Source organism: Cetorhinus maximus, chromosome 2 (assembly GCF_964194155.1).
Source record: "Cetorhinus maximus chromosome 2, sCetMax3.hap1.1, whole genome shotgun sequence".
NCBI classification, from domain to species: Eukaryota; Metazoa; Chordata; class Chondrichthyes; order Lamniformes; family Cetorhinidae; genus Cetorhinus; species Cetorhinus maximus.
The window spans coordinates 182,214,873-182,239,285 of record NC_135880.1 but is presented as its reverse complement, the minus strand read 5'-3'; the positions used below and the strand labels follow the sequence as shown (position 1 = coordinate 182,239,285).

At 38.5% G+C, this 24,413-nt stretch overlaps 1 protein-coding gene across 5 annotated transcripts in view; it reads right to left on the bottom strand.

The window, feature by feature from the left end:
- The window catches only part of ccdc171 (coiled-coil domain containing 171), a 226,036-nt gene that overhangs the window by 194,180 nt on the left and 7,443 nt on the right, over nt 1–24,413 (bottom strand). For all 5 annotated transcript variants that reach the window (XR_013573484.1, XM_078530317.1, XM_078530309.1 and 2 more), the window contains 6 exons: nt 23,685–23,859; nt 21,557–21,747; nt 9,977–10,123; nt 4,589–4,681; nt 2,721–2,881; nt 2,362–2,500 (listed from right to left, as the gene is read on the bottom strand). Coding sequence is in view for 4 of the 5 variants with exons in the window: in XM_078530317.1 (XP_078386443.1) it covers nt 2,362–2,500; nt 2,721–2,881; nt 4,589–4,681; nt 9,977–10,123; nt 21,557–21,747; nt 23,685–23,859 (906 nt within the window). In the remaining variant the exon portion in view is untranslated. The remainder of the gene's footprint in view (nt 1–2,361; nt 2,501–2,720; nt 2,882–4,588; nt 4,682–9,976; nt 10,124–21,556; nt 21,748–23,684; nt 23,860–24,413) is intronic.

Genomic DNA, 24,413 nt, shown 5'->3' with positions numbered 1-24,413 from the left:
ATTTATGTCATCAACTGGACATAGCTAGGCACTGAACTTTTTTTAAGAACACTTTTCCTGAGCAAAGAACTTACCACAGCTATGTTGTGTTCGCAAAGGGCACAAGCTGCTTTTATGGAGAGGCAGAGTGTATGGAGCTCACAGAGAGAGGTCATGTGATCCAGCTCGAGGGTAGAAAAAGATATAGGGCAGAATTTTCTGTCTGTCGGGCGGGCGGGTCCGACCCAATCTCCAGCGGGTGGGGAGCCGATCCCCGCCAGAGAAGCAGGCCACACTGCCATTTTACATGGGCGGGCCAATTAAGGCCCGCCCAGCATGACTTGTTATGCACTTCCTGTGCGGGCGGGGGGATTCCCCAAAAGCGAGACTGCGCTCTTTCGCACATGCGCACAAAAGAGCGCACATCTCCCTGAAGCTAAGTGCTGCCTCAGGGAGATCGCTTCCACTTTGAAAAAGATTAAAAATAGAAAAAAAAAATTTCTTAACATGTCCCCCTCAGATGGGCATGTTCATAATTTACACTATAACTTTATTAAACTTTTTAAAACCTTGCATGAAACCTTATCCCGCCGGTGGACGAGGTTTCATGTTTTTCTATTGCCTGCTGGGGCTCCTGGCCGACCCGCCAACCTTAAGTTTGGACGGGCAGGTCCTTAAATTGTTTTAATGATCCTGTCAATGGCTTCAATTGGCCATTGACAGGTTGGCAGGCCTGCAGCTGATTTTGCTGCGCCCCTGCCTTCCTGAAAATTTAAATGGGGCGGGATGAGGTTGGGGTTCCACCCAACATCACCCCACATCATTTTACGCGTCGGCGAGCGGGCCCTGTCCCCTGCTCGCCGACGGCAAAATTCTGCCCATAGTAGTGGATTTTTGAACAGAGACTGCCACAGGGGCAATAGCCCCAACCTTCTTTCTTCTGAAGCCTCTCTGAAAGCTGAGTGGTTTGTGATTTGAAAAACCCACCAGAAGACTTCATTGCTACAAGCCGAGAGTTCTTAAAGGAGAATTCCGAATCAGCACCACTGTCTTCAGTGAGAAACCCCAGGCACCAGCAACTACTGTGGAGCAGCACCTTCAGCTGTGAACAAGCAACTGGACATTCCGCGAATAGTTTTTTCCTGACTTTGTTACTTGGCCAAGTTTTTAATATCTCATATCCTGCGGTACTTTATTTTTGCATGCTTGGGGGAATTGTATGTGTGTTGATTTTGCATTAGTGGGTAGTTGAACATATTTGTAGACTTTAAACCTTTTGTTAATGAGTTCTGCATCTTTACCCAAGTGGGTTTTAGCAATAAAACAAACTCTTTACTTGTTAAAGTATGGAATCTGGCTGGCTTATTTATTGCACTGAGCTATACACAGTTAAACATATTAAACTGGCAATATTACCTCCCTTTTAAATTCAAACTCTTATAAATTCACCAAGACTACTTCAATAGCACCTTCCAAACCCACGACCACTATCATCTAGAAGGACAAGGGCAGCAGACACATGGGAACACCACCACCTGCAAGTTCCCCTCCAAGTCACTCACCATCCTGACTTGGAAATATATCACCGTTCCTTCACTGTCACTGGGTCAAAACCCTGGAACTCCCTTCCTAACAGCACTGCGGGTATACCTGCATCACATGGACTGCAGCGGTTCAAGAAGGCAGCTCACCACCACCTTCTCAAGGGCAACAAGGGATGGGTAAAAAATGCTGGCCCAGCCAGCGACACCCTCATCTCGTGACTGAATAGAAAAAAAATAAATTCAGGAGTGGGACAAGAGGTGTCAGTTCACCCATATTCACCTGGTTGTTACAATATATAGCCATCCCTTTCCCTTTTTCTGATTATAATATATCGATCTCTTATGGTTCAGTTAAGGAAGACACACATATAAAACGTAAACTTGTCCATTTTCGCCACAGCAGCCAAGTGAACTGCGGAGAGTTTCTAACATTTTCGGTTTTTGTTCCATAAAAATTTGAAATGTAATTTCTGCAGTAATGTAAATGATAACTCGTACTCTTACCAGGGTTGAAAAAGAGAACCAATGCTAGCTGCGCGCAGGTAGTTAAACTTCAAAAGCAAAACTCCCAAATTTGGCACTAGGGTGCTGTTTAAAAGCAATTTCAAACCAAAAGGGGTTCACTTGAGACTAGTCGAACTTCATTTACTATCTTCATCAGCAGAAACAGACATATACAAACTCAAGTGTCCACAGGTAATACTACAGTGCACCATCCACTCATATTTTTCCAGCACTTATAATAAATGCAGCCATTGTAACCTTGCAAGTAAACAGACCTACTGTGCCAAAACTGTGGATACTGTTCAGCTCCATATTCTGCAAAGTTCATTCTTACTTTTGTTAGTTCATCCTGAAGATTTTCACAGCCTTCCTCATATCCTTGCAGGCGTTTTGAAAGGTCAGCAATTATATTATTCTTTTCTCCAATTTCTGCTTTCAACTGTGTTTTTGTTACTGCACATTCCTTTTGTAATCTTAAGGAGAAAATGGCAGGTTAAATTAACATTTGTAAATTTAAAGCCAACTTATAAAAATTCCACTTCCATAATTTAACAAGTTACCGAATTTGCTTAATGTTAGCTTGTGTAATTTAGCAATGCATCGCTTATTTCTGACACCATCCTCAAAACATAATTCAAAAGAAACAGAGCAATCTGCACATTATAGGGTATAATTATTTATATAAACTCTTACCGCTGTAACTGATTAGTCGTTTCTATAGCTTTTGATTTCTCCCTTTCATATGAGAGTTCTACATCTCTGAACTGCTGCTTGATCAAGTCCAAATTTAATGCTGCATCTGCATGGCTTGACTTTTCCACTTGCAACATATTTTCAAGGTCACGGATGCGCAACTATAACAAGAAAAAGATTACAAATGGTTCAAAAATTAGGCCAACCATAATGGATGCTACCAACAGTAATAAATCATTTGATCAAGTCTCAGAAATTCTACAGTTTTTGATGTGCACATGTGCAAGCATAATCCCAAGAAAATTAACATTCTGCATATTAGGCATATAATCATTTATATAAACTCTTACCTTAAAAACTGAAAATAAAATTAACTTCCGGTGACTTTATAACAGGTGAATATACAGGGGATGAAACTGATCTATGCCAAAATAGGCTCATAGCAAATTGGCAGCCAGTTTCCACCATGTCCAATCTTATTGCCACAGAAGCTCACAGACCAATAGTTCAAAAGTCTAACTTGGTTTGAAATTAAAAATCCTGGCAATAATATTTTCCAAATAAATGGAAAATCAAAACTGGCATGGTAAAAATTGGCTGTCAATTCACAACAAGCCCATTTCACGCTACTAGTGGAGGCTGCCTTCAACCCCATTGTATTTCTTAAATTTGTGACATACGCTACCTTTCCAAAAAAATTGTCGGAGAATAAATTATTATATACTAAATACAAATTAGTTTTTATAGTATCAAAAGGTTCTAAGATTTGGCTGGCTTTATTGTTTTACAACCTAAAATTATTTCTACCAAACATTTCAATAGGCACAAGTGATCCATTAACAGCTGATTACTGTCACTCATGCTAACTATGCAGATTGTACTTTTGGAAGAAATATTTTTGAGATGTTTGGGATAGCTTTTCAATTTTGCCTCTAGTAAATGCGTGAACTAATGCTAGATCTTTCTACTCAATGTGCCACAATATCCGTAATATAGATTAAGAGTCATTTTGGAGTGCATTATAAGTCCTAAATATAAGGGTCAAATTACATGATCCACAAGACTGGCAATTAAACAATGGATAAAGGTGATTTGAACTCTGTCACACCTGTGAAATTAGCATCCAAAGTGCACGTCAACATTCCATAATGTACAGCAGTGTTGTCCAATGGAAATTGACTACCCACAGGGATAGCTATGGTGACACATGCATAGGTTTTAGCAGGAAACACATGACACAATACATGTAAATATATTTCACAGAGGTACGTGTACTTAACATTTACCACACAGGGTCTAATGTTACAACCAAGTGTTTAGAGTCAACAGACAGCACAGGACTCTAATGTATTCTCCACCAGTAAGGAAAATCTGTCAAAATCTGAAGGGTCACCATAATAGATTCTGGTAGAGGCTGAAATCTGTATATTTGTTTTGTGAACATTCCAACATAGTTTCTGCAGAAGAGGAGGGATGAGATTAAAAGCAATTTCATTAAAACTAATGTTCAGAGGTTTATACTGTGGCACTGTGACCCTTAGGAGGGTATATAGCCAAGTACTTCATGCTCCAAAACCAAATGAAGGACTGTGGCATACTTAGATCTATGTTTTTCCAAATATTTTTGAGACAAAATGTGGCCTGTATATGAAGTTTCTGCATTATTAACTTTCACTTTCAAACATCTGTACTAAATACTCAAAAATAGTTTCTGTGCAAGTATTTCAACAGAAACATCTTATGAATCAAAACTTTATATTGCTTTGATGAAACAAGAAGAATTTTAATAATATAAAGGTTTGCACCTGCTGCATAAACAATTTGCTATTTTCTCCTTAAAAAATGAATGAAGGATAATTTAGCTTTACCTGAATAATTTCAGAGTTAAATTTTGATTCCAGATGTGCAGCTCTTTCTGCCTCAATGTTTTCTTCCATTGTCTTCACTCTTTGTTGTGCTACCTTAAAAACCAGGCAATTGTCAGATTTATTAATTCAGGGGTTGCAAGCTATTGATATTCATAAATAATTCTACTTTTTTCCCCTCTTCTTTCCAGTGTTATGCTCCGTGGGGAAACTGCAAACCAAAGAAACCATATTGACTGAATGATCCCCAAATGAAAGAAATTACCAAAAAGATTCCACTTTTTGCAGCTTTTACTTTAACACAAATAATACCCAATGCAAATTAAACATAAACTAACAGAAAAATGATACTTCAAATAAAAGGCAAGTTCCACTTCAAATAGTTGGTACGACGAAGACACATTTTACACAACCATAAGCACCCACATCACTCCTTGCAGACGCGTGGCACCACATGGAGTTCCAAAGTTCTCTAACTCAGTCTTTGGTATGTAGGATCTCTCAATTTCCCACTCCATCAATTTAGCCCTCACACAGCCGTACTGTATCCGAGGTCCCTGGAGAAAGTAGTCACCCGAACTGCTCGATCCTGAAGAACCTTCTTAGCTAGATTTAGTTGTTGGCACAGATTCCCCAGAGACTCCCTTACCCTACCACTTTAATAAACCCCATTAAACGGTCTGGTCAGCAGTGACAAAACTGAAACAGCAGCAGTAAAATTGTCCAATTCACAATCCCTGCTACACAGATACACACACCTACTGGTAAATATACCTTCTCTGTTCTCCCCTCTGCTGCAGCTCCTCTGTGTGTCTGGTCGCACAGTTTTTAAATCTCAACTTTGTTCCTGTTGGTACCATTTCCAGGTCAATCAGGTCACATAGATCAATATTTATTATCCAAGAAAGTTACAAATGATCCCAACTCTTACCAGCTCTTTTCAAACATTTGTAAAAACAATCACAGATTCCACAGACATTAAGGAAATTACAAATTTCCATTATTATACGGCTGCCGGGTCAAAGGTCATTACACCAGTAACCATAACATTGAATTCCACTGTGTTTGTCTTGGATCAGTCCAGCTACTGGTGTATTAGACATAATGGCCTGAAACACAGAGAGAGTGTTTTTCCCATCACCTTAACTTCAGTAACACACTAACAGAACCCCTAGGGAAATGATGCAAACAAATGTTTTTATCCTTTTTCACCACTTCTCTGGAGGTACTGCCAATCTCCTGCCTGAGTTAAGGTGGAAGACCGGGAGAGCCCCCACAGAGTTTCAATACCATTATATTTAATTCACTGAGTCTGTAATATTGCCATACAATTTTATTCAAGGAAGCTCAGCTGTGTATGCAACAAACAAGAATTACAGCAATAATTAATATTTGAATCAGGTAAAAAAAGGAGAAAAAGGTGCTTGCAAATCTCAGCACACACTTATTTTTGATGAATCATGATTTTATGGATTGCTCTATCGCATTCGTTACAGCATTTGTGCCAAACATATGAATTACATATTCCAATAACAGAATGCATGCATAGCAGAGAGGAGAAGTATCAGAGCATTGTGAATGCGCATTCACCATATGGACTGCAATGGTTCAACGGGGGAGCCTAACACCATCTTCAAGGGCAACCAGAATGGGCAATAAAAGCTAGCTTTTTCAGTAATGCCCACACCCACAGATTGAAACTTAAAAAGTTTTTTCTTAATTAAATTAATTTTCAATTTCACATTGCTTTGTGGGAGCTTGCTGTGCGCAAACTGACTGCTGCGTTTTCTACATTCAAACAGCTAGTACATTACAGTGAATGAAGTACATTTTGAAAAGTGCATTGAGATAAACAATAGTTGCGATTCTAATGCAGCCAGATGTATTTCTCCACAATTTGGCAAAGCGTTTCCAAATAATCAGGAAGTTAGTCCTGAGGCACACAAAAAAGCCTGATAGCAGATTCCCTCTCCAAGACTGGAGTACATTAAAATAAACAGACACTCGAATAGTACAGAGTGAATTCTCTATTATTAGACATATTATCACCATCTGTCTCTTCCTGTAATTCAGATAGGTGTTAAAGATTCCATGTCACTGTTCCAAACAGAAATGCTGGTAATACTCAGTAGGTCAGATTGCATCTGTGGAGGGACAAACAGAGCTAATGTTTCAAGTTGATGACCTTTCATCAAAACTGGGAAAAGTTAGAGATGTAATAGGTTTTAAGCGAGTACAGAGGGAGATTTAAAAAACTGAAACGCTTTGATAGGCTGGAGAGATGAAATGCAGCCATGAGAAAGGAAACAGAAACCAATGAAGGTGAAAGATGTAGAAGAGACAAATGGAAATCCGATCAGGCAGGAGAGCAGAACTTCTCCCAGGAATGGCCATCTTGTGGAAGTTCCACTCTCCTCTCCAAAGGTATTTCTGTTTGCTTCTTTTTACCTTGCCCACTTTCATTGTTTTCCATTCCTCTCCTCATTTAATCACTCTTGCATTCCAGCCTATCACAGTCCTTCCAGTTTGTTCATGCCTGCTCCCTACTTTCCTGGCATTTGTACTTCAACCAGTTACACCTATAACATTTTCCAGTTCTCAAGGCTCATAGACCTGAAAGATTGTTTCTCTCTCCACTGATGCTGCCTAACTTGCTGAGTACAGTGTTTCCAGTACTGTGTGCCTTTACTCCAGCTTTCCAGAATCTGCAGTATTTTGCCTTGGTTTTTTTTGGGGTATACTGGTTAATTTTGCTCCCTCAACGACCTTATCAAAACAGATTGACTGGCTGTTCATCCAATTGTTGTTTGTGGGATGTTGGCTGCTGCGTTTGCCTTTAAGGGAAAGTCAGTCAGTCCATTTAAAATAATTGAGAAATGTGATGAACTGCTGTTTGAGTACAAGACTTGCTCTTTTCAAATTGCTGTAATTGAGATTTATCTATAATTCTCATTTGTCATGAGCTTTTAGCAAGTTAGTACAAATACTATTCTGTTTCCATGCAGAAAAATGAGAAGATAGGAACAGAGTTTTGCACAGCTGTGGCAGGCTGGATTCACAGGAAGTGGGAGGGCATTCAACTTTGGATCCAACAAAGTGGAATATTTCCTTAATGGAGACTAGAAGCTGTGAAGGAGCAAAGGGATTTAGGTGTCAATGTACACACATCACTAAAAGTTAGTGCACAGGGACAAAAGAATATTGAAAAGGCTAATCGAGCGTTGGCATTCATCTCAGAGGGGTTTGGAATTTAATAAGACCACCTTAGCAATGCTGATGGGAGTAGAAGTTACAAAAGGACATAGATTAGTAACTGGGCAAAACTGTGGCAGGTAGAGTGCAATATGGGGTAATCTGAGATAATCCACTTTGGATCCAAGATAGACTAATCAGAATATTTTCTTAAGACTTAAGCTATGGAGGAGCAAAGGGATTTGGTGCCCACATACACAAATCACTAAAAGCTAACGCACAGGTGCAAGAAGGTTTATACAACGTTTCCTCTATCTCAATGGAGCTAGAATACAAAGGGGTGGAAGTTATCCTTCAGTTGTACAGAGCTTTAGCCAGGTCCCATCTGAAGTACCGCATTCAGTTTTGGTGCCAACCTCAGAAAAGAGGCATCAGCTTTGAGGAATGTAGCCGGCAGTTCAGTAGGTTGAGTAATGATCTACCGGAGGTATTTCAAAGGATTAATATGTAAAAACAGAGAAATTATTTCCTCTAGCAGAGGAATCTAGATCAAGGGTGCATAATCTTGAAATTAGAGCGAGGCAGTTCAGGAGTGAAGTCAGGAAGCAGTAAACAACCACAAGTAGTGCTGTGAAAGCTATAGAAGTTGTTCACAGGATGGGGGAGGAAACACAACCGTCATTGCCTCCTTGGAGAAGTGCAGGCTTCATAAGCAGTACCTCAGAGAGCTGCAGATATGTAAACTCTAAGGTGGTAAGGCTTACCATGAGTTCTCCTTCTCTTGCTCAGGGTACCCCTTCCTACTGCTGCAGCTCCTCCCCCTCCTCCAGCCAGAATAGAATTCCTAGTAGGTTCCACATGATTGCAAGAGAGGTTTTCTATGGTCAACAGTGTAAACGCAGTACTAGCAGCTGCAGAAGGATCTCAGTACAAACCACAAAGCTTTCACAAGCTAAAAGTTTGCAAAAGCCGGTCAGTGGTTTACCCGAGAGAAGCTGAGAATTCCTTCAGGTATTGCTGAAAAATGGCATCCTCTTGACTTGTTCCACCCATGGTTTGTGGGCAGGTTGCAAAATGTTGACAGCAAAATAGATGGAAACCAAAATGACAGACAGACCTTGAAATCAGCATAGGACTCCAATATACAAATGTTTATTGGGTAGGAACTCTGACTGCCTATCTAAAAACCCTCTTGAAAAATCACACAAAAACCTCTAATATACTTTCAGTTTAGACTTTATCATTCAATTTCATGCTGCCCTGTCCACAGTAAAAATAAAACTGGGTGGTAAGCAAATAAAAACCACCCCCTTTATGTTATTCTTCAAATCCACTTTCTCTTTTTCTATTACCTAGAACAGATCTCACACATGATTCGACTGAGGCAAAGCACTAAAGATGTGCTGGCATGGCTGTCAGTAACAGAATATGTTTTTCATTTGACACCAAGATTACTGCCAAACATAAAATTACTTTGGCGAGAAAATGTACGAAAAAAACTCTTCAAAGTTTAAGTCAAAAACTTTTAAGCAGGTTTTGTTGTTGGATGTTACACTTCGCTCAGAGTGTATGTTTAACATCACTATTAACAATGCAGGGGTGTGGGAGGGCACTTGGCTCTGCTGCACGATCACAGAATATCAGAATTGGTACAGCACAGGAGGCGGCCATACAGCCCATCATATCTGCCCCGGCTCTCAAAATGAGCAACTCACCTAGTGGCATACCCCTGCCTTCTCTTCATAGCCCTGCCATTCTTCCTTTTCCGGTAACAGTTAATTCTCTTTGAAAGCCACAACTGATCCTGCCTCCACCACACTCTCAAGCAATGCATTCCAGATCATAGTCACTCACTGCGTGTAAGTTTCTCACATCGCCAATGCTTCTTTGGTCAATTATCTTAAATCTGTGCCATCATTCTTGATCTTTCCACTAAGAAGAACACTTTTTTCCCCAACCTATTCTGTCCAGGCCCATCATGATTTTAAATACCTCAATAGTGCCAGGTAAGTAAACCATTTTGTTCCATCCTAAGCCTCTTTTAAATGGACAGACATAACTGTAATTTCTCTCATATGAATAGGTAACTTCAATAAGTAATGTATCTTAAAGATAATTAACAATTTGGCTTCATCAATCAGTTGCTTTTTAAAACACAAGTTTGAATGCTAAGAGCAAAGGCCTGAGATAGCCACTTACTTCCAGCTCCTTTTTCAGTCGCTCCTCTCGGTCACTACTATACTCAAGTTCATTTGCCTGTCGTGTCAGTGCCTCCCTGAGATTGTTGCGCTCAGCTTCTAGCTCCTTTAATCGCTTTTGCAGCTCAACAAATGTTTGTTCTTGGCCCTTTATGAAAAATAAGATTAACAAGAATCAGCAATTTAATTGGAGATTTCCACTAACTGAATAGCGATTTTCTTCAAAGCTTATATCACAACTTGAGGTAAAACAGGCACATATTACAACTGGATTTTAGGCTTCTATGTTAATGTATTTAGCATGATCGCTCAATTACTAGCATTAAATAGGTTTGTGATGAGTACAATGCAGCACTCAATTTTGAAAAACATGCCCTTAGATCTAATATAAAAAAGCCCCATAAATCCCAGTGTTTATATTTTGACCGTGTATATAAATGGCAGCCAAAAATGTACAGACAGAAATGAAAACCTCAGAAGATGAGCATTGAAGTTGGGACGTAGGATTGAGAAACGTCAGCTTACATATTATTGAGAGACATTTTCTATGCAGTTTAAACTGGAGTCTTCATACACTTAAAACTTCATCATCCAGGCTCCTGCTCTTTTGGATCTCTCTCTGATACCTCGTCTAGGGAATGATGTGTATGGTTCAAACATTCTATCAAGCCTGCTCTATAAATCAACCACAGGGTATGTGAACGCATTGCTCATCCTCGTCTTACCTCCACTAAAGCAATTGACTTTTGCTTGGTGCCTCTAACACAACAGCAGAGATCAGAATTTATTACCATGTGGGAATTACAGAGGCGCGCACAACCATTTTGTGTAACTTTTTACATTTCTGCCTATTGAACAAATCTTGTATATTAATGACACTGAGAATTATCAAAAAGACAAGAGTCAGCAGGGTACACGAAACAGCATCGGCAATTGCATTGTCTTTTTTTTATGAAGTCATTGTGTGCACGAAAGGGGAATTTTAAAAAAGTTTTAAATAATAAGTACAGTAAAATATATTGTAACGTATGTTATAGAGGTGACTTACATGCAGCCTGGGTGATTCCACTTATTTGTACAAGCGCTATCAGACTGGTCTGGACCCCAATAAACAGGTATCTGAGCTAGTAACATGTAGTGGCAACAGGTTTCTTATAATAAATGCTGGTATTAGCTTTTCCAGGATTAGGCAATTCACTATACAAAATACCACTGGAACCAACTATACAGAAATATCATATGTTTCAAGAGGTCCTTCCACTAATGCACCTTCATTTTGTACTGAATATACATTTCTACAGACAAGCACTACAAAATTTCTGCTTAGCATCTGAGCTACAATCATTTGACTTGTACTCAACATTTTATGCTCATGCCATAACGCTTTGCAGCAGTCTGTATTAGATGATTTTATTCCAATTGCAAAACCACTATAGCTCCTTTTGATGCAGCCTGCTTATGCAGAATTGTGAAAAGTACAGGGTAAAGGACACTATCCGTAGGAAAGCCATTAGTGGCTTGGCAACAGCTGATATAATAGCCATGTATAACTATCCTTGATTTCCTGTCATTAAAGTAATTTCCAATATAATTCACTGCACCTCCCTTTTTCCCCATCTTCACTAGTATTCCTAATTTGATAAAAGGTACTAGATGAAGTGGCCACTGAAATAGATGTTGTTTTATCCATCTAACTCAGTTAACATGGAATTCCACAAAATAGCTACACCATGCTCTATTCCAAATGCATACTACCGCTTATTGATCACATATGCTCGGTAAAGGATACAAGTCTCAGCATTCCGCTGCCTACTATTTCAGTTAATACGCTGAGTTTCTTTTTATTCAGGATTTGTTATCTCTAGATCTGCTCCCAGGCCAGTCCAAAGACTAGATTCCTGCTGCAATCAGTGGGATCATTTTGCATACATGAGCTCCTCATGATCAGCAATATTGCTAAAGCAGCATCATGTCAGCAAGACTGTAGATAGGGAAGATGGGGGTGCTTCACTTTGCTATTTATATTTAATGATATTAAAAGGTTAACAAATATTTTTATAGCTTTTTCAAATGAGCAATGGAAAAGCATCTTCGGCCAAAAGTACTTCCCTGGACTTTGCTTTAACTTTAAGCAATCGTTAACAATGTTACTTGTTCTAGTCCAGAAAGGTAGGTGGTGAAGGATAGAACTGTAGCCTATATTTACACACTTTTATGAGCTTTTATTTACGGAGATACACAATACAAATATGCACCTCATAATTCACACCCCGTTAATGCCCAGCACCTGCAGTTGATTAAACACAATTTGTATACAATTAACATTATCAAGTTCTTAAAAGGGTTCCCAGTTCCTGTTCAATTTTTAGCAGAATACTCCTGTGCAGCTATCAACAATTTGTGCACAAAACCAAATGTAGCCACATAGAAACATAATTATGGTGTCTTACTGACACTATGCAATATTAGTTATTTTCAGTTCACATTATTTTACAATGCAAATTTACTGTCTAGTACTAGAGCTCGTGTAAAAATACAGTTAAATGATTACATGTGACTGGGCATCTTAAAATCTCAATGTACAGTTGACTTAAGTGCATGTCAATAGTCAATGGCTAAACAATTGACAGATTATTTTGAAGCAAAGTAATACCACATTTACAATGATTTTAAATTGCTCAGGACACAGATCTAAGCTGCTTATATAACAATCTTGTCCTCTGCTGACTTACAGATGCATCAGATATACTCTTCAAAAAGTGCAATATATAAAATCACCTTTTATATCTGCACCAAGCCAGCTTATGTTTCACCTGTCCAAATGTCTACCAGAACCCATCCCATATTTCTTAACTTGTCTTCCTTCATCATTTCCCAGTACCACCCTCCATGGGTAGATAGAGAGATTAAAATTAAACTGAAGCTTAAAAGGGTCATCTGATAAAAATTATGGTCAAAATATCATGAGGAGCAAAGTGAAAATGAAAATTAGAAAGACAAAAAGGGAATAGTAAAAGGGTTTTATAAGAATATAAAAAGTATAAGAATACAACCAAAGGGTCAGTGTTATTAAAAATTTTTCATCAGTTTTCACAAATGATGCTGGAAGTGAGGATGTAGGTTTACTATGAGAATATGAAATAATTCTAGAGATTGCTATAGAAAATGAATTGGTTCTGAAAAATTAGTAAAACTCGAGGTGGATAAGTCAGCAGGCTCTGCAGGCATGCACCATAAGTCGCTGAAAGAACACAGAGCAGATGGAAGGAGGTCTGGGTCTGGGCAATATTTTTCAATCCTTCTTAAAATCAGATCATGAGATTGAAGTGTAGCTAATGTTACATTAATGCTCAAAGGAGGGAGGAGGATAAACTGAGTAACTATAAAACAGTCTAATATTAGTTATGTAAAAATTCTTAGGACCCATCTTTCAAGGTCAAATCAGTGAATGTTTAGAAATGCTTACGCTAGCTGATCAACGATAGCCAACACAGATTTGTCAAAGCAAAATTGTGTTTGGCCAAGTCTAAAAGTTTTTGAAATGACAACCTGATTGTATGGATAAAGGGAATGCAATGGCTGTAAAGTATGCAGATTTTAAAGGTATTTGATAAAATGTCTCAAGGAGGCTAATTAAAAGAATTCAGACCTACAGTATAAAAGGAAATGTAACAACAGGGATGGAACATTGGGTGATGGAAATGAGAAGTTATGTAAATGGATGTTGCTCTTTACAAATGAGGCATCCAGGTATCAGTGCTGGATGACTATTTTTGGTGTGCTTCCAGGATATATAGGATTTTGTCTTGGATGTATGGAGCACAATCTTGAAAATTGCTGACAACACAAAATGAAGGGGCTTGGCAAAAAGCATGGAGGACAATAAAAGGCTTTGGGAATGTTGGCAGGCTAACAGTCAGTAAAATTAGGTGAAAGAAGCAATTTAATTTAGATAATTGTGGTGTAATTAATTTTGAGAAAAGCCAAAGAATCAAACAAGATATTCACTGGAAAGATACTGAAGGGCGAAAGTGGCAGAGGCCCCCAGAGGGTCAAACACACAATTCTCTGGAAGTGCAAGTGCAGATAGGTAAAGAGCCATGTTAAAGGGCAAAAAGCATTTTGGATTTTATAAATATGAACATAAGCATACAAGTGTGCAGAGTAATACTGAGTTCGCACAACACATTGTTAACAGCATTAACTGTTGGCTAACCAATGTGCAGTTTTGGGCACCCAGTTACAGAAAGGGCATTAAAGTCAGAGAAAATAGTCAGTGTACATTCACTGTGATGTTAGCAGGGTCAGGTAATGACAGGTATGAGGAGAATCTTGAGACACAGGACCAGAAAAGGCTAAGTGCTTGGACAAAGTGTTTCCATAGAATTAATGGAAAAATGGCTTTTTCAACTGGTTGAGGAGTTAGTAATAAATTCTCCCCAACAGCAAAGGGGAGACATTAAAATAAATTCTTTTTTGCAGTGGATTGTTGGGAACATGGCTAATGCAATGGATTGAAAAGATGGTAGATCCAACTTAATGCAGAGAAGTGCTGATTATGTATTTTGATAGAAACTACAGTATAGAAATGTATTCTGAATAGAAACAATTATGAAGGGAGTCATTGGACACTGGAAGGTGGCTGTGGGCAAAATTGGTTGCCATGTTTCCCACATTGGAACAATGACTACATTTTAAAAGTAGTTCATTAGATGTAAAGTGTTTTGGGACATCTGGTAGTCATGAAAGGTGCTATAGAAATGATGGGGTTTTTTTTAAACTAGTGTCAACTTAGCTCAGTGGTAGCACTCACCTCCAAATTTGAAGCTCTCAGTTTCAAGTCTCACTGCAGGACTTGAGCACTAAATCAATGACCAACACTTCATTGCAGTCCTGAGGGAATGCAGTACTGTCACAGTACTTGAGGTGGTAAGCTTCCCCCTTAAAGGCCACCACCAAACAGATTGACTGCGTGTTTTAGTGGTGTTTGAGACTTTGTAGTGTGCAACTTGCTGCCACTGGTGTCACAGCTTCCATTTCCAATGGATGTGCTTTAGGAGGAGACCCAACTCAAAAATCTCCATTCACTACAGAAAGTTATTTTCAAATATGTATATTTGCCGTACAAAATTGCAGAAAACCTGAAACAAGAAAGTATTCCCTTTACATTTAGTTTTACACGGAGACTAAAACAGCATTGAAAACTGATACTGAAGCACATATATACTAAGGCGAGTAAAAACATGTAAGGTTGGGGGGGGGGTGTGAAAGAGAGAGAAAGGAAGAAACTAAATTAAAAATCGATGAAACAAAGATAAAAACGCAGAAGGAGTATCCATCTGGCAAATCTATTCTTAAAGCCAACTTTTGTTTGATGTGGATAAGTTCAATTCATTTATCATTCCCCTCCTTCCACCCTCAGCCACTCAATAAACCACCTTATATTGCTTGCATTAGATTACTAGACCTTTGTTTTGGAATTTTACAAAACAATTTATGCTTATTTGGCATCCACTTACACCACGTACCTCATAACATGGAAAACATTCAACACTTAAGGTGAATTCAACGCACTGCCCTATTTCTCTGTTCACTTCTCTCACATACACACACAACCTGTGCTTTAGACTGCTTTTCAGAAAATGGCCAGGAGAGGTCATTATCTGTATTTGAAAATGTTTTATAACAAACTTCATGTACAACAGCTTCCTATCTTTACTAAAAACATTGTGGCTCCCTCAAATTATTTTCTTCATTGTTGTTCTGCTGTTTTTTGTACCAATTCTTTCCTCTTTAACAAGATTAAGGTTTTACAGAAAATATGAAATTGTAAAGTTCAACAGTCAAAAGGCATTGTTAACTTTTTAAAATCCTGTTATTCACCGAATATTTCATGTCAAAAAAAGGGTACAATTATATGGACCACAATCAAGCGGCTCTAGTTACATTACATTACATCTTCAAGGACAGATATGTCAACTTGCTTGCTCCAAGTAGTAATTATTGGTGAATTATGACAAATGTATCTGGTTAGATTTTACCAGTTAAAACCTACAAAGTGAAATCTTACTCAAAAGACACAGTAGCATATGACAATGCAGATGGAATAGGCGAAAATAACTTCACAACAAAGCTGGCACCTTAATGCAGTGAATAATCTTCAGCAGGCTTAACAGGAGAGTGGTAAACTTTGGTGGTTCAGGGGGAATAGAGGATAGTATAGAGTGGGAACAAAAAAGATTGCCACAATTAAAATAATGTTGCAACTGTGACATATGCAATACCTTAACCATGGATATATTTTTAAACTTGTACTCATAGCACGTTATTGAACTAATCTAGAGAATATGCCCAGATCTATGAAGGATTGAACTTTTTAACCTGCCCCCTCATTGCAAGGCTAGCTGCATGAGAGATGGCATCATTTCAAATCAATTTCAAAGTTGCAACTCGCAAAAGAGAGTTCATAATCTGAAAGGGACAGCAAGAGGGGTGCCTATTAAAGGAGTGAGATTTCTTTGCCAAGTCATTCAAATTCTAAACAGTAATTATTATTGAAGAGGAAAAAGTCAATTTCTTATGTAAGTCAGAACCTTAAACAGGCTGGCTACCCAACAATATAGTACAAAAGCAAAATATTGAGAATGTTGCAAATCTGAAATTAAAAACAAAGTGCTGGAAAAACTTGGAGTCTGGCAGCATCAGTGGAAAGAGAAACTGAGCTAACGTTTCAAACTGAATAAGACTCTTTTTCGGAACTGGAGTAGAAATGTGATGAGTTTTATAGTGTTGAAAGGGGGATGGAGAAGTAGAACATCAGGAACGGTCTGGGATAGGTTAAAGGGCAGGAGAGGTTAAATAACAAAGATGTGGTAAAGGAAGCAAGCATTAGTCCAGAGGAGGTATTAATAGAAGAATAATGGATAGCTGTTCTAAAGCAACAACATGAAAACAAGATACAGACTGGCCCTTGGCAAAAAAAAAATCAAAATAGAGGGCAGACTTCATGATCTGAGGTTATTGAACTCAATGTCGAGTCCAGTTTTAAAGTGTCTAATCGAAGATGAAGTACTGTTCCCCAACAACTCTGGCACACCAAGGATAAAATAGGTGAAAATGCAAACTACAGATTTACAAAGGGTGGGAATCCATCAAGTAATTGCCTTTTTAAAAGCAATGTGATAAATCTTGCTTTTTTCTTCTAAAAAAAAGAGCCCTTCCTCAATTTGTTGACCACATGCTTCAGCTAGAAAAACATCTCTCCAAAAACTCAGTCACATCACAGCAGAGGAAAAATGTTATTTTGCAACTTTCTGATCCAAGTTCTCTAAATGGTTCGGGGTTGGGGGAGAGGGGGGTGGAATTTCAAATCACACCAATGGTGTGGATCCATTGCACTGTAACATTAGTGAGACATGTGTGCCCGCTAGCTGGATAATGTGTTACCCATGTACGAGAGCTCCCCAAACTTGCCCCTCTGTATGGGGTCTCTTTCTAAGCTACAATCAAACCACAAGCCCTTTTTAAATAGACTTACAAGGAAGAATTGCAGAGGGAGGAATCTTTCTCCCTTTGATCTCTGTTCACTGCCTCCTCACTACAGTATTACTGCATCCCACCACCGTTATTTTAACCCAGAAGTGCGTATTTCTAAGGATTGTCTCTCTTTCAGGGAAGAAAAAAAGTAATGATGAGGGTAAAGTGGATTTGAAAAAAAAATTTTCAGCCAAGAAGAAGAATATATGCAATGTTAAGAGGGAAATCTGTACAGGACTATGTATGCTGGCTACACTCTTTGGAGATGGCTCTTGCTTTCAGATAAAGGAAGTGGTTGCAGTGGTAAGCCTTCATGCCTTTCTCCAGTCCTGCTGTGATTGGTTGATCCAGATCTTACTTCCATGCACCTCATCACCTTTCAGTGTTATCTATCGGAATGGAAAAAGGTGAATATATCACAGGTGGAGATTTATCTACTGAACGGTTATGCGCTTGACAGGTTCTATTCAAGAGATGCCTTTTTTTTCCAATCACAAGGAATATATTGGGTCTCTGGTAAAAGTAGCAGGTCTGGAAATAGCAGAAGAGTCTGTTGATGCAATAATTTGATGCTCAGAGCAGCCTGCCCAGGCTAATGGTGCGTTTCTGCTGTCAGGCCTCAAATCCACTTGCAGATGGCATGAGAAGTCACAGCTGTGGACAAACAAACAAAATGACAAGATCCTGGGCTCTTTCCCGATCACAAGTGTTAGCGATGCTTTGCCTAGACGCAATCCATTGTCTCCCCACTGTGGAAAGTGAAAGGCTTTGATAAAAATCACACTTGGGTCCATGCCTAAAGATTTTGTGCAGAGGCCTTTGTTCCTACTCCTCCTATGCATAATCAAAGGTAATCAGATTTACATACACATTTTAAAAAAAGAAATTGTAGAGAAGAAAAAAGGATAATAGCAATGCTGGATTTGCACAATACACCTAGCTGTCTCAAAATAAATGATCCAAAATCTTAGCTAACTTTTCAGAATCTTTCACATGAGGCTTTGAAGATCATAATGTGCGCATTCTGCCCATGGAGTTCCACCTTACTGTCACAACATGAAATCAAACTACTGAAGAATGGGATCTGAAGAATAGAGAAAGCCACCCCACGTGCCCACTCTAAGGCAGTTTTCTTTTGGCACCAAGATAAAATAAATTAATTTTCACTACGTTTGTTAGAAGATAATCCAGATTCACTCTCAACACATATCTTCTATCATATAAGTGGATGGATGTCAGCGATATCACTGGCCTTCTATCCAGCTTCACCTGTCCCACCCTCCCTTAAACAGTATATATTTCACCACATTTCTACTTGTATTTAGTTCTGAAGAAAAGTCATAAGGACTCGAAACGTTAACTCTGCCTTTTATTCTCCACAGATGCTGTCAGACCTGCTGAGTTTTTCCAGCAATTTTTGGTTTTGTTTCAGGTTTCCAGCATCCGCAGTATTTTGCTTTTATCTGCAGATACTGAGCAGGATTCACTGTAATGGGGACATTGGCAACAAACATCATGGCCCAGGTTTTGTCATCATAACGATAATGAAACTGTCAGCATTCACCACCTGTGGAACTGACAAACTTCTTGCATGCGCAGTTAAACATGGAATCCAAAAAGTTGCCATCAATGATTCCCCACTCCTCCATTTGGTACACTGTTGAAGTCCTCGCAAATGGAAATCTCAGAAATCATTTGAATTGATGTGAACTTCCACTCCTGCGCTATTATCCAATTCATTATAGCAATATGGAGTTACCCTTGTTGAATGAGGTGTAAATGGGTTTTTAAATAGTATACCAAGTCAAATCACTATTGAACTACCTCCCTAGCCCTGAAAAGCTAATTTTATGCCTGTGAAATGTCAAATTTCTCTATCATGATAAAAATAACTATAGATTACAGTTTATCATTTTTCAGCTTCTATCTTAATGCCATGTTTATTTCCTAATCAGAATGAAGGATCACTGCTTTATGGATTACTTCCTGGTTTGCTGCCTGTGAGAATTCTTCAATGTGTTTGGCTGCTTAATCTGTTTCATAACATTACTGTTGCCAGACACCCAAGATCCTCAATAGCTGAAGCCAGGATGAAATTGACAATTGGGAAAGGTGAAATTCATACCACGGAGTTCACTAGCTTTCTTAGGAGGTCAGTGGTGAGTGCCTTCACTTTGCCACTGACTGTAGAATCCGGGCCCATGTTTTGCTCCCTAATGATCAAATTCGGAGGACAAGAATAACACAAATACATTGCAGTAGAGGCCAATGGCTGATGCAGATTCACAAAACAACAGGGACATAGTTATGGGCATGTCTCAGGTCTAATAACACGGGGGTGCATTGCAGTACCGACAGACAGAGTATCCAGGTTAAGTTCAATCTACTTGATGAGTTTGCACTAGAAAGGAATAAATATATAAATTGGTGTTAGAGGATCTCATATACACAAGGTTATCTCCTGAACTGCATATAATATCTACCCTCTTTTCATTACCAATTGTAGTTTGAGCTAGCATATTAGTCAAGATAAGATCAGTTCCTGTCTGGCTGTCAAAACACTTAATTTATTACTTAATTGAGGTGTAAAATTTCAATGAAATTCCTATAACAAAATCGGTAAAAATGTTACTACCCTCAGGCAACTTACTGATCAATTGAATACTTCACTGATTCTGAGCTCTCCAGCTCCGTATGTAACACTAAATGGCTGTGTGATCACAGCTACATTAGTTCAGCAAATGCAGCCTTACCATGGATTATAGATGGGGCTACATATAGCTACAATAACTACCTATCTACTTTTACACTGAGAGAGTGTCTGTGCAGCAGGGCAGTAGTCCTAACAAGTTATGGCATGGCGTAACTAATGGTGTTAGTCATTCACACTGTACTTTTCTGGAATTTCTGCACTATAACACAGCATGTGCGCAGATACCAAATAACGAAGACACATGTTTTCAGCATAGTCAGGTTAATTTATCTTAAACAAAGTCAAAAATTCCTTTCAGAAAACAGCTAACAGATCATTTTAAATTCACAATGTTGTCAATTTACAGTTTTACTGGAAACAGATGTAGTCAGAAATTTTATGGTTTAAAGCAAGCTTCTGGTTTAAAGCAAGCTGACTTCTGTCAAAGTCCATGCAATGATTTTGCAATGAGATTAACAGTTAAGGGATTTCACCTCTCTTGAATGATTTAAGACATGAAGTTAGTCTAGTCTTACTCAATGTCTACTCAAAAGGACCTACTTATGTGCCTTATAAGATGTTGTAATATGCCTTTAAGCATGACATCATTAGAAGGGAAGTGTGTTATGCGAACCAGTCTTAGTTCCACTTTTGCCTTTGAGGAGAGCACACACACACAGCTCTGTTGCTGATATCTTCAAGCTTTCTACCTATATATAGCTGTTCTTACGTGCCTAGTCTAAATAAATGAAACCACAATGTGTTTACCCAGTCCCTTATGAGTGATTGGTGCCTTTATATCATTATAACATAATGGTGAGATACTGTAAAAACCATACCAGGGCAGAGGTGCAGTGCATGGTAGAAATAGCGATCAGCTCACATTCTTTTATTGTATGCCCCAACAGTAAAATGAACAGGTTTTTCCTTTAGTGTACATGCCATCTGCGAAGAGGGGGAGGCAACGTGCATGGAAAACAAAGAAGAAAACCCATTTTTCAGAAGGGCAAAGATGCTGCACTTGTACACAATGAGACCCAGTTATTATACACACTCCCAACTTTCTGTATTTGGCATCAAAGAGTCTCCAAAAAGAAAGCTTTAACAGCGTAGGCAAAATCAGAGAAGCTTAGATAGAGAAAGAGAACACCACCAATTCATAGTGAATATTTAGATTATGGAAGTTGCAGTTTTGTGATGGGCAGAGTTTCTGGGCATGAGGCATTGAAGAGGGTCTTCACATTGCTCAATTACTGGTCATTACTGTAGATTGCCCAGGATCACAACAGTTTACAGACAAACGCACATACATAAACACAATTTTGGAAAGAAATTTTGGTTATTATTTAGTACCTGCAGGATAGCATCAATTCGATTCCTTTCAGCAATCAGGAACTCATTTTCTGTATTACAGGTCTGAATGATTTTATCCCTATCCTCTTGTTCACTTTTGAACCTCTGTTGATCATCTTCCCTTGCATGTTTAGAAATTTGTAGAGTTTTTTCCAATTCCTTCACTTTCTGCTGAAGTTCTGAATTTTGTACTGATAACACAATAACAGAGAGCAATTCAGATGCTGCCGAAACCAGTTATTTGCAGTTTTGATTTACAACGTTAATCTACAGTATTACAAATTACAAAATAATTTCACATAAATCGTGTAATATACATACACACATTAGATTACATATTGCTATGGCTGTCAATCATAAACATTTATTGAAATTGTAAGCAGATGCATGCAAAGAGATTTCCAAGTACAAACTACAATGCGCCATGATGCACAAAACGTACTGGATATAACATATTATCAAGTTTCCCGCGGCATTTTTCAAGGTGAGATGAATGATGCAATCTTCTAAAGACTGAGTGTTATTCCATGTAATGTATGAAGTACTAATCTGCTTCCAGATTGTGACCTCAAAAAGGCATCTTTCAAAGTCTAATTGTTGTTAAGTAAGCGCTACCTCAGGTCAGAGGTTGATCATCTGTTTGGTGAGAGAGCCTTATAGATTGAAAGGATTCCCAAGTTACAAGTTCCAGATCTGAAGTACCATTTTTTAAAATTATTTTATCGAATGTGGGCATCACTGGCAAACTAGCATTTATTGCTCATGTACATATATTAGACAATTAACTTTCTTCTTATGTTTTTTAAAACAAAATCTCAAATGCAACAAACAAGACATGCACTGCAGAAACTCACCAAGGCTCCTTAGATAGCACCTTCCAAACCCACGACCACTACCATCTAGAAGGACAAGGGCAGCAGACACATGGGAACACACACCACCACAAGTTCCCCTCCTAGCCACTCACCATCCTGACTTGGAAATATATCTGTTCCTTTCACTGGGTCAAAATCCTGCAACTCCCTCCGTAACAGCACTGTGGGTGTACCTACACCACATGAACTGCAGCGGTTCAAAGTGGCAGCTCACCACCAGCTTCTCAAGGGCAGCTAGGGATGGGCAATAAATGCTGGCCCAGCCAGTGACATTCACATCACTTTAATGATTTTTTTTTTAATTGTCTCCCAGGATATTACAGGTGGTATGCTGTAGGAGGACAGGCTCTATATCCAATGGAATATGTTTTTCTGCTTAGGTGAAGTTGTATCCCTTTATTACATAAACGGGTCTCCCATTTAAGACAGGGATGAGGAGTTTCTTCACTCGGAGGGTCATTAGTCTTTGGAATTCTCTCCCCCAGAAAGCAGTTGATGATGGGTCATTGAATATATTCAAGGCTGTTAGGCAGATTTTTGATTGACAAGAGAATTAAGGGTTAGAGGGAACAGACAGGAAAGTGCAGTTAAGGCCACAATCAGATCAGCCATGCTCTTTTGAATGGTGCAGCAGGCTCGGTGGGGTGATTGGATTACTCCTGCTCCCATTTTTTATGATTTTATAAACACCTGAAAAACTCAGAAGTTTAATTGTTTTAATCATCACAATCCTGGCTTTCTTTCTCATTTTTATTTAAAAAGTTTGTTGAGACCTAATAGAGGTTTCAGATATTCAGGGTCCCATGTAAAGTGGCCTTGTTGTTACACTATGCACCCTTTGGAATATGATGATGTGAACAGAAAATGTGCTCTAAATATATGTGCATGTTATTTTTAACTCTACCCACCATTCTGAGCACAGAAGGAAAATGGTGGCCAAAGCTGGCGAAGGAATTGTTTGAACTATTTGATTGATCAATTTTTTTGTGCTTGCTTATTCACGGATTATATATTTCATTGTTCAATTTTCTGGCTATCGATTTCTCTTTTTTTTTTAAATTGGTGTTGATGCATTCATATTTAGACAACATTCAATCGTATAGATTGCAATGTGATCTGAAGTTTGGTATGCACCTAACACTTTTTGTAATTTACTAAGTTATTGGTTTTACAAAATGCAATACAACTTAATTCATGACTATTTATCAGTTTCTGCTATAATTTTCTTCTGGAAACATTAGATTTTCTTGTACCTTTCAATTGTGCATTTACTTTGTGAATAGAGTCTACTCTGTCTTCTGAAGTGCATTTCACAACACAGGCTTCCTTCTTGGCCACAGCTAGCTCATACTCCAGGGTCTGTCGCAGTGCCTCTCCTTTCTCCAGTTGTGCCCGCAGTCTAGCAACATGGCTTTCAAATGTTGAACGCTGTGAAAATAAAAATAAAAATTGTACTTAGAAAAATCTAAAGTGCAATTTTTCTTGCAGCTTTATATTTGGTAATACTGAACCTCAGTGTTGCCTAGGGAAGTGGTTTGACAACAATGCAACAACATGGACAGTATCACAGAACTTGCTTACATAGCAGGATGGAATAACGTAATCAGTGAAATGTAAACAATTCCTACTGTAGCATAAGAAAAACTATATCATTTCCTACTCTACCCTTTTGCATTTCATATACAATACACATTTGCACATTTTCTCCAACTTAATGCCCAAGAGGTCTACAGGTCAATCACTTCCAAATATTAAATCATTAAAAGTCACAACATGGAACAAAAAAGGTAAATTTCAAATGGGGCAATTCATTATCCTTACAGGATGCACATAATATTTCAGGTTGTATACTGGCTGTTCAAGACTACAAAATTAAAATTAAAGATCAGATTATCAAACCATAACACTAAATTCCAGGAACATCAAGAAGGCAATTTGTTCCTTCAAAAAGGAGAATTTTTTTTCCAATGAAATTTACCAAT